General features: G+C 34.4%; 1 protein-coding gene across 1 annotated transcript in view; it reads right to left on the bottom strand.

The window, feature by feature from the left end:
* The window catches only part of LOC122487448 (contactin-6-like), a 295,894-nt gene that overhangs the window by 50,848 nt on the left and 232,402 nt on the right, over positions 1–12,644 (bottom strand). The window contains 1 exon segment of the mRNA XM_043587958.1: positions 3,003–3,130. Coding sequence (XP_043443893.1) covers positions 3,003–3,130 — 128 coding nt within the window.

Raw genomic sequence — 12,644 nt, 5'->3', positions numbered from 1 at the left:
GCATAATACTACCGTTCTTTCTCAGATTAAAGCTTCAAATTTATATGTTGTAAAATAATAATTTTTTGTCAGTAATAACTTGAACATTCCCACTTGAAAGAGAATGAGAGGATATGCTAATGACAGACTTATCTTAGACCTGTATTTACATAGCAATCCCATAGTGTAATAAAAAGTATACAATACAGATCAATAAAAAAATAAAAATTTCTAAAGATGCTTTTATTTGTACTGTATACATTTTGTGTTTATGTAGTTACTTTTAAATGTATGTATTTGTGTTACTATGTATGTATGTGTTTCTTTGTGTGTGGTTCTTGTCCATGGCAAGAAAGCAAATAGATTCCCCTTAAAACATAATGTGGGTATTTCATGAAGGTTAAAAATAACAAACACAATTTCCTTCTAATTATTAGATACAAATGAGTGAACATTACTTGATATTCATGCATGTTGATATATGTTTTTTTGCATATGTAGATGATTCTCTTCTTTGTGCTGAAAATACTGGAATAGTGAGTTCTCTCCATGAAGTTGTAGGATTTTCACATAGCCCCACACTTGCTCCCCAGTGAAGAGCAAGGAGTTCTCTATGTATTAGAAATACATGACTACAAACCCTAAAATAGGGAAAGTGAAAGCACTTAGTAGTTCATTATTTCCCTTTGATGCTCTTTATTGCAAAGTATCCTAAGCTTTACCCCTAAAAAACAGAAAGTTTTCATATTTTAGAGCAAGGGAGTCAGAATGGAAATTATCTAAGAATGAAAGAGTGTAAGATAAAATCATTTCACTTAATAGATAATTATCTATTGAACACATACAATTCCCAGGACATTCCTGCCTTCTTTATGCTTCTTTCTAAAGGAAGGAAAGATGGAGAGAGGACCACAGACATAACAAATAAGTGAATTATAGAGTATGTAAGAAAATGAAAAATGCTACTGAGGAAGGAAGAATGCAAAAAAATTAAGGTGACCAGGAATGCAGACTAGGATCATTTTTGTTCCAAGAGACCCAGCAAAAGAACACTAGAAACAAACAAAACTAAGTAAAGTTTCTGTATTTTGTTTTGTTTTAAACTGAGCAACCTTATTTAATTTCTCCCTTGTACAGAGAGTAGAATACTTGGGGATTATGGTGTATTTAATGGACTGTTCCAAATTACAGAAGAAGTTGTTTGTATCCTAAGAACTTGGAACCTATCTAGCAAAAAACATGGCTGTTACATATGTGAAATACCCAAATGCTCCCTTGAGAAGTAAGCACAGTTCAGATGCCCCAGAGTTCCTCAAATTTACCTGAGTCCGCTCCTTTTACTGTTCTCCCACTCAGCACTCAAGGACAGCGTCATGATGCCAAATGTTTGAAATGTGATGAAGAGAAACTATTCATTCAGTCCAATATATCCATTAGCTTCCCTCCCGCCCCTTATTCTCTGAGATGAAGGGTTCGCGATCACTGTATTGTAGAAGCAAAACCATTGGTCTACCTCATGGATCACCAGTGTTCTACGGAAACTTTCACTGAGAAACTACATTTCTACTGCTCATATCCTGTATCATTTACATTTTACATCTGAATTCCCTCTGGATTTCTCCATATTTGGGAAAATTAACTATGATGTTGCCCTCTACCATATCTTAACCTTCTACTGTGATAAAATGAATGTATACCATGTACAACTTCTTAATTTGAAACAGGGTAATGAATCTCCTCTTTTTTCCCTTAATGGACATATCATTTCTTTAAACATAAAGCATTTATACATTTCAGTAAATTATTATTACCAAATATTTCCTGGAGAGATATCCTATCATTAGATAGAGCGATAGCATAGTCCTTGAAATGTGAAGTCCATCTCTGTCTTAAAAACCTGATGACAATACAATCTTAAGGAAGTCAAGTTTTTAAAAACATGTGACACTGGTTAGATTTTGACACAAGTTACATCAATCACATTTCCCCTGAGTGTTTCAGACAATTGTCAGCAAGTATAATGTAATATGCTTAAGACAATGTTGGCAGAAATATCTTCCAGGGATAAAGGTAGGTATTTTTTTTCCTTGAGACATTTTAAGGGATAGTTGAAGTGTAGTAGCTAACTACTTTTAATTTAATATATTTATTTTTAATAGAAATGATGACAGAGCACCAATTGCTGAATGTAATTATTTGGGCTTAATTAGCTGCTCAAACTACTTTCTTAAGACAGTCATTTTAATCATCCAGGAGGCAAGGAAATTATAAAAGTGACATAGCTTCCAGTAAACATACGAGTTTTATGAACTGAGATTCAACAAAGTAAAGTGGCAAAGATGGGGAATAGATACTTGAATACTAATTATGTCCCTCGGTGATATATGGAGGTACATTTGGATTGACAGTGGCTTCAAAGTCTGAAGAATGGAGAATGCAGTTTTCTCATCACAAATTAAGTGAGCTTATATGTTAACTGTGTTGGGAATATAATAATGACTTTTACAGACACAGATATTTTAATTTCATTCTCTTTGAAACAAACTACTTATAAAGTGTATGCAAGAGAGTCTGCATTTCACCAGCTCTACACCTAGAGTTATATAAATAAATGAACTGGTTATGTACTTGGCAATCATATATCCAGGTAAAAATTCCACGTAAAATGAGAGCTTCTGAAGGAAAGTGAACCAAGAAAAATATTATCAACTGACTTTATCAAAATGTCCATAGCTTCCTACAATAAGGCATTTATGAAAATTCAAATGTTTTAGGTGCAGTTGTTAATTCTGTCTAATTACTCACTGACAGCATTTCAACTGCCAAAGTATTCACATCTACCACGTATCCCACTGGCAACGTAAACATACTATTAATGAATATGAGAACACGACTCTTAAATAAATTGTGAAATCAAATATTTTACATATACACTATGATACAGGTTTGACACTATGATAGAGACTGTGATATGCATACATATCTCCAATGTTCATCAAGCACAAATGAAGATAATAAAATACCTTTTATGACTAGGCTGCCAGTGTTCTTTGCGATGCCAAACTGATTTGTAGCTGTGCAAGTGTATGATCCGGCATCTGACCTGGTAACATTATATATCTTGAGGCTGCCATCCTCTGAGAGAAACACTCTAAAAATAAAATGCAAAATTAACAGAAGTAAGGCACTTAAAACTAAGTCTTAAGCATTTACTTTCATTTTAAAACATTACTAAAACCACGGACATATTCCTTTCCTTTATTCTATTCTTGCCTGTGAGCATCTCTGAATCTCCAAAGTAGAATAAATGACATTTGCTTTTAGTCTGACACAGTGTTGTTAATTATACTATCACTTGAATTATCACTGTTGATTTTGATGCCTATTAAAAATAAAATGGATACTTGATACTACAATGCCCATTTGCTTGATTAATAACAAATTCACTGAACATTTTGAGAAGTCACCTCCCTGGTGAAAATTGAACCTGATGTTAGAGAAATGCAAGCTAATTTTCATATTGTTTAGTTGTGGTTTTATAAACCAGTTCTTGTTTAGCACTTTCAGTCACCAAATAATGGAGTTCTCAATGACAGTATTTGCCACAACTAGTGAGTTGGAGGAACCATCGACATGGTTCCAAAGCCAAAGGGCACAGGCTTACCCTGCTATGCAGCTGTCCCATAGAAAAAGGTAAGAGCATAAAAATAATGAAGTCTTCATGAATCAGACTGAACTAAATGGTCCTAAAACACATGCCATCATACAGTACATTATGAAGGGACAGCAGTTTAAGAAGCTCTAATCTTTCATAAAATGATTCTTAAGTTTTCTCTGAAACTCAGAAATAATCAAAAGCAAATATCAGACCACTGTTGTAATCAGGGAAACCCCAAGATTGGTCTCTTGACAGAATCACCATCAAATATTTTAATAAGCAGAAAAAAACGAGAAAAATTAAAGCATGTGACCAATTTTATGTCTTAAATTTAAACAACTTAAAAAGATAGCTCTTAAAACATTAGTAGGTAGCCAGGGTTGTACAAAAATAAGTGATGAAGGCTAATTTGTAACAACAATAATTTTAAAAGAAATACAGACATGACCATTGGCAAGCATGCCGTATCTATAAAAAATACCAAACAGTATTTGTTTAATTGCAAACCTATCATTGTGTCTAATATGTGTATCACACAAAATGTAGCTAATATAATTAACTGTCCACTTTGAAACCTAGAGAATATCAGCCAACTACAATTTTTAGGAAGCCAGATTCTGATGTCAGGTTTATTATTAGTGATGTGTTCCACATTCTGCCATCAAGTGGGTAGCAGGGGCCACTTCTGGGTTTAGAACGTTCCACGGCATATAATCAGATTTTTGTTTAAGTCATTATCTTGGAGTGCTTCCCAACAGCAGACATTTGATATCTCATTTATTTTCTGAAATGTCTAGATTTCTTGATCACAGTTTACACTAACAATGGAATCATACCATTAATGACATAGTGGTAAATCTATTCTACTATGCAGCACACTCCTGGCCAAATATAACTCTGTGTCTGATTTAATTAGGAGAGGTCAGTGTGAGAAGCATTTGAGTACATCACTTACTTCTAGTATTTAGGAAAAACTAGGATTTTTCAACAACATAGCAATGTTAAATTTTGGCCAATAAAACAATTTAAGTGATATAAAATATATATATATGCTGATATCTAAATGCCATCATCCAAATTTCCAAGCTAGAAATGCCAATGTTTATATGTCATATAATTTTTCACATAGCTTTCAGAAAAGGACAATTCATATAAAAAGTGGTTTAATATTACCCTGTGTCCACTACCCTTTTCAGGCTCATGGTAAATGTTCAATAATGTTTGTTAAATTGAATTGAAATTGTCATCATTGAAATTGATTATTTTTATTGAGATATTTTTTATTAATATTATTTTAATGTTTATTTATTTTTGAGAGAGAGAGAGAGAGAGAAAGAGTGTGAGTAGAGGTGGACCAGAGAGAAAGGGAGACACAAAATCTGAAGCAGGCTCCAGGCTCCGAGCTGTCAGCACAGAGCCCGACTCAGGGCTTGACTTGACCTGAGCCAAGTTGGAGGCTTAACCAAGTTTCTGTGAAATCTTAATCAGTGAACCAATATTTCTCAACAGCCTAGACTGCTTGAAAGAATAAGAATGAAGACTAGGAAAAATTACTATCTGCCCAAAATTAAATAGCTCTTAAGTATTAGAGAATGAATTGAAAGTTATATCTAATTATCTCTAGCACTCATCCTCTATCCAGAAGCATCCATAGTAAGTTGCAGTAAACAAATTCTCCACGTTTTTTTTTTTTCTCATTCTGCTTGTTAATTATGGCGTTCAAGAAATTCCTGTTGAGTCATCATTAGATGCCCTTAGAAGAGTCATATTGTGTTTGCTTCTCAAATTTGGTCTCATCCCGGACCTCCTGAATCAAACCTTGCATTTTAACAAGATATTCACTGATCGGTCCACAATAAAGTTTGAGAAGCAGTGATCAATCGATTATAAGTTAAACTTTAGTCTGTAAAGATTATCTTTATTTCTAAGAAACCATACTTTGTTTATAAGAGCAATATGCAAAACTGTATAAAAATAAAAAAATGTTAAATCTAGATATTTTATAAAAGTAACCAAACTAGTAACTGCACTGATTTATCACTTATTAAAAACAGATGATTAAAAAATCATTCAGTAGCAATCTAAGATATAAAAAGACAGAGATTTAACTATAACTGGAAATCTTATAACACAATAAATAGTATGAATATTTTCAACTTATCTAATTTTTTCAAACAATAAGAAGTTAAAATACAGTAAGAAAACTTAATCTATGATAATATGGATGGAATCAAACCACATAATCAGAGCGCTAATTTTATACAGAATAATTGAACCAAAAATAGTAAAGAAAAGTGAGAATTTCCAGCTCTATTACATATTAAAATATGGCTTACCAGAAATGATTAAAAGAAAGAAAGAAAGAAGACCCAACTAAGATCAAACTGTACTAACACTTGACATTTTCAGATAAGGAAGAATGCACCCATAAAAATTAACTGTAACATTTTAATTCATGGTTTTGGTAATATTCATAGAGAAAGATAAAGTTTGAATTTTTCTATTCTGCTTTTAGAATATTCTGGAAGGTAGTTTAAAATGGTATCTGGAGGGTTGCAAAAGACATATTAATAAAATACATTAAAATATTCTATCTTGATTTCATATAAGCATCTTTAGTGTTTAAAACAAAACACAGCCACAAGTAAGGTACGCTTAAGTATCAAAAAAGTGATAAAATATTCTAGTAATAAAAATAAAGATTTTTTGAATAATTAGCCAAGAGAATATAGTTATAGAGAAGGAAGCATAAGGCAATAAATTGATTTACTATATAATATATATATATATTTATATTCATATTAGGACTTACTGTAGAAATTATACTGCTAATAGACAATAAAAGCATAACTTAAAATATGTGAGCATCATTTAATGTGGCACAGCTTCTGAAAATTCATTAGTAATTTACAGACAGAATAGAGAGTCCAGAAACAAACCCACGATTACACGCTCAATTAATCCATGACAACAGAAGCAAGAATATGCAATGAGAAAAAGACAGTCTCCAACAACTGGTGTTGGGAAAACTGGATGGCTACATGCAAAAGAATGAAACTAGACCACTTCCTTACACCATACACAAAAATAAACTCAAAATGGACTAAAGACCTAAATGTGAGACCTAAAACCATGAAACTCCTAGAAGAAAATATCAGCCGTAGAAATATTCTTTTAGATATGTCTCCTCTGGAAAGAGACACAAAAGCAAAGTTAGACTACTGACTAGACCAAAATAAAAAGCTTTTGCACAGCAAAGGAAACCATCAACAAAATGACAAATCAACTTACTGAATGGCAGAAGATATTTGCAAAAAATATAATCCAATAAGTGGTGAATACCCAACATATATAAAGACGTTATACAACTCAACACCTCCCACAAAAAGATAATCCAACTTAAAAATGAACAGAGGACCAGAATAAACATTTTTTCCAAAGAAGACACACAGGAGGCAACAGAAACATGACAAGATGCTCAACATCACTAATCATCAGGGAAATATAAATCAAAACCACAATGAGATATCACCTCACACCTGTTCCTAATGGCTAACATCAAAAAGACAAGAAATAACAAGGGTGGGAAAAAACAAGTGTTGGTAAGGATGTGAGAAAAAGAAACCTTCGCACTGTTACTGGGAATGCAGAGTGGTACAGCCACTTTGGAAAACCATATGGAAGTTCTTCAAGAAATTAAAAATATAATTATCATATGACCCAGTAATTCTTCTACTAGGTATTTACCCAAAGGAAAAAAAAAAGCGCAAATTCAAACAGATATATGCACACTTATATTTATTCCAGCATTACTTCTTTTTTTAAAAAGTGTGTGTGTGTGTGTGTGTGTGTTAATAGAAAGAGAGAGAGACAGGGTAAGAGCAGGGGAGGGGCAGAGAGTGAGGGAGACACAGGATCTGAAACAGACTCCAGGCTCTGAGCTGTCAGCACAGAGCCCAACACAAGGCTCGAACATGTGAACCATGAGATTATGACCTGAGCCAAAGTCAGACACTTAACCAAGTCACCCAGGCACCCCACAGCATTACTTCTGATAGCCAAGATAGGGAAGTAACCCAAGTATCCATCCATAGAAGAATGGATAAATAATGTGTGGTATGTATTACTCAATGGAGTATTACTCAGCCAGAAAAAAAAAGAATGAGATCTCGCCATTTGCAACAATAGGGCTGGACCTTCAGGATACAATACTAAGTGAAATATATAGTGTAAGACAAATACCATATGATTTCACTCATAGGTGGAATCTAAGAAGTGAAACAAAGAAAGAAAGAGACAAAAAAAAAAAGTCTTAAATACAGAGAACAAACTGGTGGGTGCCAGAGGGGAGGCAAGTGGGAGTGGGTGAAATAGATAAAGGGAAATAACAAAGAAACTCTAATACCAATTTAAATATACAAATAGAAATGGAGCAATGCTAAGACTTTATTCCTTCTAAATGTATTCAGCAAATACTAATATCTATTGAGTTCAAGACTCAATGTTAGATATTAACAATAGAAATAGAGAACTAGGGTAGGGTGTTAATTAGCAAGGATACACATCTCTATGATTAAACACAGTGGTCAAAATTGAATGAGGTTATGAACTATATTTACAAATTGACTCTGCACAGGTCCTGTACCAATTGTATAATAAATACCAAATCGCTGAATCTTTAGGTCAGACGGGACTCACAATTGTTACCATCCCCAAGTTTCCTGATGGGGAAACTTAGACACGGAAAGTAGCAGTAATTTGCTGAAATTACCCACTACGTATTGTAGGGCCAAGATTCCGATCTCTCTTTTTCATTAGAACAGGAAGCAACTACATGAGCAGGTGCTTTTTCACTTCAAGTTTCTAAAGCATAGTTTACTGGTAGTATAGTTCCTAAGATCACAAACCTGAACAGTTTACATATTTTATATATGTACATATCTTTGCATAGAATGATCTTTAACATTGGAGATTCTTTTTTTTTTTTTTAAATATTGGAGACTGTTAATCTCACCTTCAGGGTCCATATGCATATTTCTCAGGGTTCTAAATTTTTGTGAAATCTTAAAGGCAAGTTTGATATCTCCCACATTGGGATAGTGTTAAACATAAACATGAGATAATAATGATGGCAATACTAATACTAAGAATTCTCTTTCTTCTTTTCTATGGCATCCTATGCAGTAGGGTATTATTAGCAAAGTTATTAGCAAACATGAAGTTTAGCGTCAAACTGCTGTTACTGAATCTGGGCCCTAAGATTTAACATTTGTAACAAATGGCCAAGTTACTCAACATGCCAAGTCCTCAGCTTCTCACTTGTACCTTGGGGATATTGGTATTATCTGTGTCAGAGTTGTGAGGAGTAAGTGATGGAAACTATTGAAAATGCTAGCACTATGCTTGACTGCTAGTTAGCAGGCAATAGGTAGGTTTTTAATGAACCAGTTTCTCATTGTTCCAAAGAATATAGGCACTTTTGTAACTCCATGAACACTGACAACATTGTTTTTTGTCACACTTCACTTTGAACAAAGAGACTCGAGAGGTGTATGCCAGGCATTTTGAAAGGAGCCTAATGCCAGAAAGACTGTTCCCAGCATTAAGTTTCACTGCCTAAGAGGCTTCGCTGAATTCACGCAACCTCCTGTCTGTGTAATTGTCAAACTACTCTTTCTGATCCACAATGTTCTCATTTTTATTATGGGATGGAAAATAGGGTTGTTGTGATAATTGAATTAATTAAATGCTAGCTATTAATCTCATGCTTACTCTTCATTGATACTAGTCTTTTGCCTTTGCTCTACTGCACAACTCAGACTAGGAATTTTTCTTTAAATATTTGTTTATAGTGCAAGAAAGAGAGAGAGAGAGAGAGAGAGAGAGAGAGAGAGAGCACATACCTGTCTTGGTAGGAGCAGAGCAGAGAAAGAGAGGGAGAGAGAGAATCCCAAGCAGGCTCCATGCTGTCAGAGCAGAGCCTGACACAGGGCTTGATCTCACAAACCATGAGATTATGACCTGAGCCAAAATCAAGAGGCAAATTTTTTTTTTCATTTTTTTTCAACGTTTATTTATTTTTGGGACAGAGAGAGCCAGAGCATGAACAGGGGAGGGGCAGAGAGAGAGGGAGACACAGAATCGGAAACAGGCTCCAGGCTCTGAGCCATCAGCCCAGAGCCTGACGCGGGGCTCGAACTCACGGACCGCGAGATCGTGACCTGGCTGAAGTCGGACACTTAACCGACTGCGCCACCCAGGCGCCCCGAGAGGCAAATGTTTAACCAATTGGGCCATCCAGGTACCCCTAGGATTTTTTATTCTCATTTTGACTCTTACTCATGCCTGATGTCTTAAAATCCTTTTGTCTGATTGGATTCAGCAGCACATTTTGAGGTTTTCACTAACACATGGTTATCAGTCCCTGATTGTGTTGGATTTGGCATTATGTTCTGATACTCAACTTACACTGTATGTATATTTCCTCCTTAACACTTTCAATATAATCAATTCACACTTTAGCAATAAACACCCTTCCTCCCCCTCCCAAGTCTCTATTCTTAAATATTCACTTAATTAGAATATTTAAACTGTTCACACAATCGAATAGAAAAACTTTCCCTAGGGGCACCTATATGGCTCAGTTGGTTAAGCCTCCAACTTCAGCTCAGGTCAGGATCTCGCTGTGTGAGTTCAAGCCCCGTGTCCAGCTCTGTGCTGACAGCTTGGAGCCTGAAGCCTGCTTCAGATTCTGTCTCCCTCTCTAGCTCTGCTCCTCCCCACTCAGGCTCTGTCTCTCTCTCTCTCTCTCTGTCTCTCTCCCTCTCTCTCTCTCTCTCTCTCTCCCTCTTTCTCTCTCTCTCTCTCTCTCTCTCAAAAATAAATAAACATTAAAGAAAGAAAAAAGAAAGAAGAAAAAAACTTTTCCTATATTACCAAAGCTTAGTACTCTATTCAGATGATTAAATCACAAACTAAGGCATTTGCATTTAAAATGTTCTGTGAAAATTAGAATTTAAAGACATTTACATGTGTAGATGTATCATCACTATTCAACATTTGAAAAATTAATAGTTGGCATTTGTAATGTACCACACTATTCCTCTAATTGCATTCTGTGCATTAAAAAGTTAGAAATTCAGAACTACAAGCTGTATCTGACAGTCAGGTGACATTGGTAGATTTTTATAGTGGCATGAGAAAATGGAAAATGTGGAAAACTGTGCCACCAACATAGGTAAACATTTCAAGGTTAATGGATAAGTTGAAGGAACACTATATATAAAGTGACTGAACATCCAACATTTCAATCTTTCTACTGTCAAGCAATGTTACTGGCATAAACAGAAAACAAAAGTAATATTCAACCCATTTGGCAGATTTCATATCCTTTGACTTCTTCTTGATGAGTTATTGTGAACAAAATACCAGGAAGATGAATTACCAATCAAGTGAAGTCATGGGACTCTTTTACCTGAAACATGTATGTCAACTCTTGTGTCATTACAAGGAACTACAGAAAGACTAATGTAGAATGTTTTTATCCTTGCTTTCCTGGGTTGCATGTGATAACCTATTCATCCTACACTTTCTAAATATAATAGAGATTCACATTCACATGTAGTTATGACTACAGTGGATCTAATGTATATTCAACCTTTGGTTACCCTACATACAGAAAACAAATCTATATACATAGATCTCACATGAATAAAAATGAAGAAGGCTCTTATTTTGTTTGTTTGATATCAGCCATCACCCATCACAAAGTTTGAGGATGGAGAATGCTAGCAGTAGCTAAATTTCATGAACTAAAAGAAATTAGGACATCGCACAATTATAATTTTTATTGCTGAAACTAGAGCAATACTGCTATTTTTATAGTTAAATTATTAACTGGAGTATTGCTTCCAGTTCTATCTAAAGATAATACCGTAGACCCATGAAATTTTAATTGACGGACTAATTTTACTGATATCTCAAAAATGTAAAATAGATTGGATTAAAATGAGTTAGATAAGAAGTAGGAAAGTGTGTATAAATTCTAACTCTACACAATTTAGGTTTAAGGTAAAATATCCCACTGGAATCCATTTTAGATCAAATGTTGATATTACATTTTAATAATTTTAGCACCTGATTATCATAGTTAAGGTATAATATCTATGCCAATTTCACTGTCATTTAATAAGCTATCTTTTAAAAATTCCTTATTTTAGCAAGCTACAAAAAATGACTGACATGATCTACAAACAAGTAAATAGCAAAGCTTGCTCATTTAAATCAGAATAAAGTTTCTCCTTTGCATCTTTTTATGTCAATAACTTTAAATAGCTCTAATGGCAATTATACACAAGAAATAGCTTACACCTCTGGCCAAGGGTAATTTAAAGATTTAATCAATGATTTAGTGCAACCCTATTTTATCATTCCTTCCATGACCATCAGAGCAGTAAGAAAAAAGGAAAGAAAAATGAGATAAACCCACACAAACAACAAAAAAGAGAAAGAGATGAGATAGAATAAAAATGAAGTGCTGTCTCGAGAGATGATTGAATGGGTGAGAGAAAAAATCTACCTCTCTACTAAATGATGTAGATCATTCTCAGTAAAGCACAATACACTTACAATATTGAGTCAGTTCTAAACGAGAGGAAATGTATACGAGAACATTCAAGAAAATTTATGGAAGATGTTATTTGTCTCTCGTTTATCTGCCATTCAGGAAAAAAGCGCAAATATTCTTTTCATGAAAGCGTTGTATAAGTCTCAGAGAGAAAACAAATGTTCATAATTTGCAAATATTTCTTAAGAGTGTCTCCTTCACAGAACTGCCGGATGAAAACCTGGATAGAGGCTCTTCCTCAAATACCTGAGGATTTGCACTCCAATTTGCTTAGCTGAATCTCATCCAACTTCCCAAACCTACTCTTGATTCCCACTGTTTCAGACATTCTCTCAGGTTCTCTTAGTGTCATTGGTTGTCAAAGGTCCAGATAATACAAGC

Source organism: Prionailurus bengalensis, chromosome A2, assembly GCF_016509475.1.
Source record: "Prionailurus bengalensis isolate Pbe53 chromosome A2, Fcat_Pben_1.1_paternal_pri, whole genome shotgun sequence".
Classification (NCBI taxonomy): domain Eukaryota; kingdom Metazoa; phylum Chordata; class Mammalia; order Carnivora; family Felidae; genus Prionailurus; species Prionailurus bengalensis.
The sequence above is the reverse complement of the archived record's forward strand: the minus strand, read 5'-3'. Positions and strand labels throughout refer to the sequence as shown.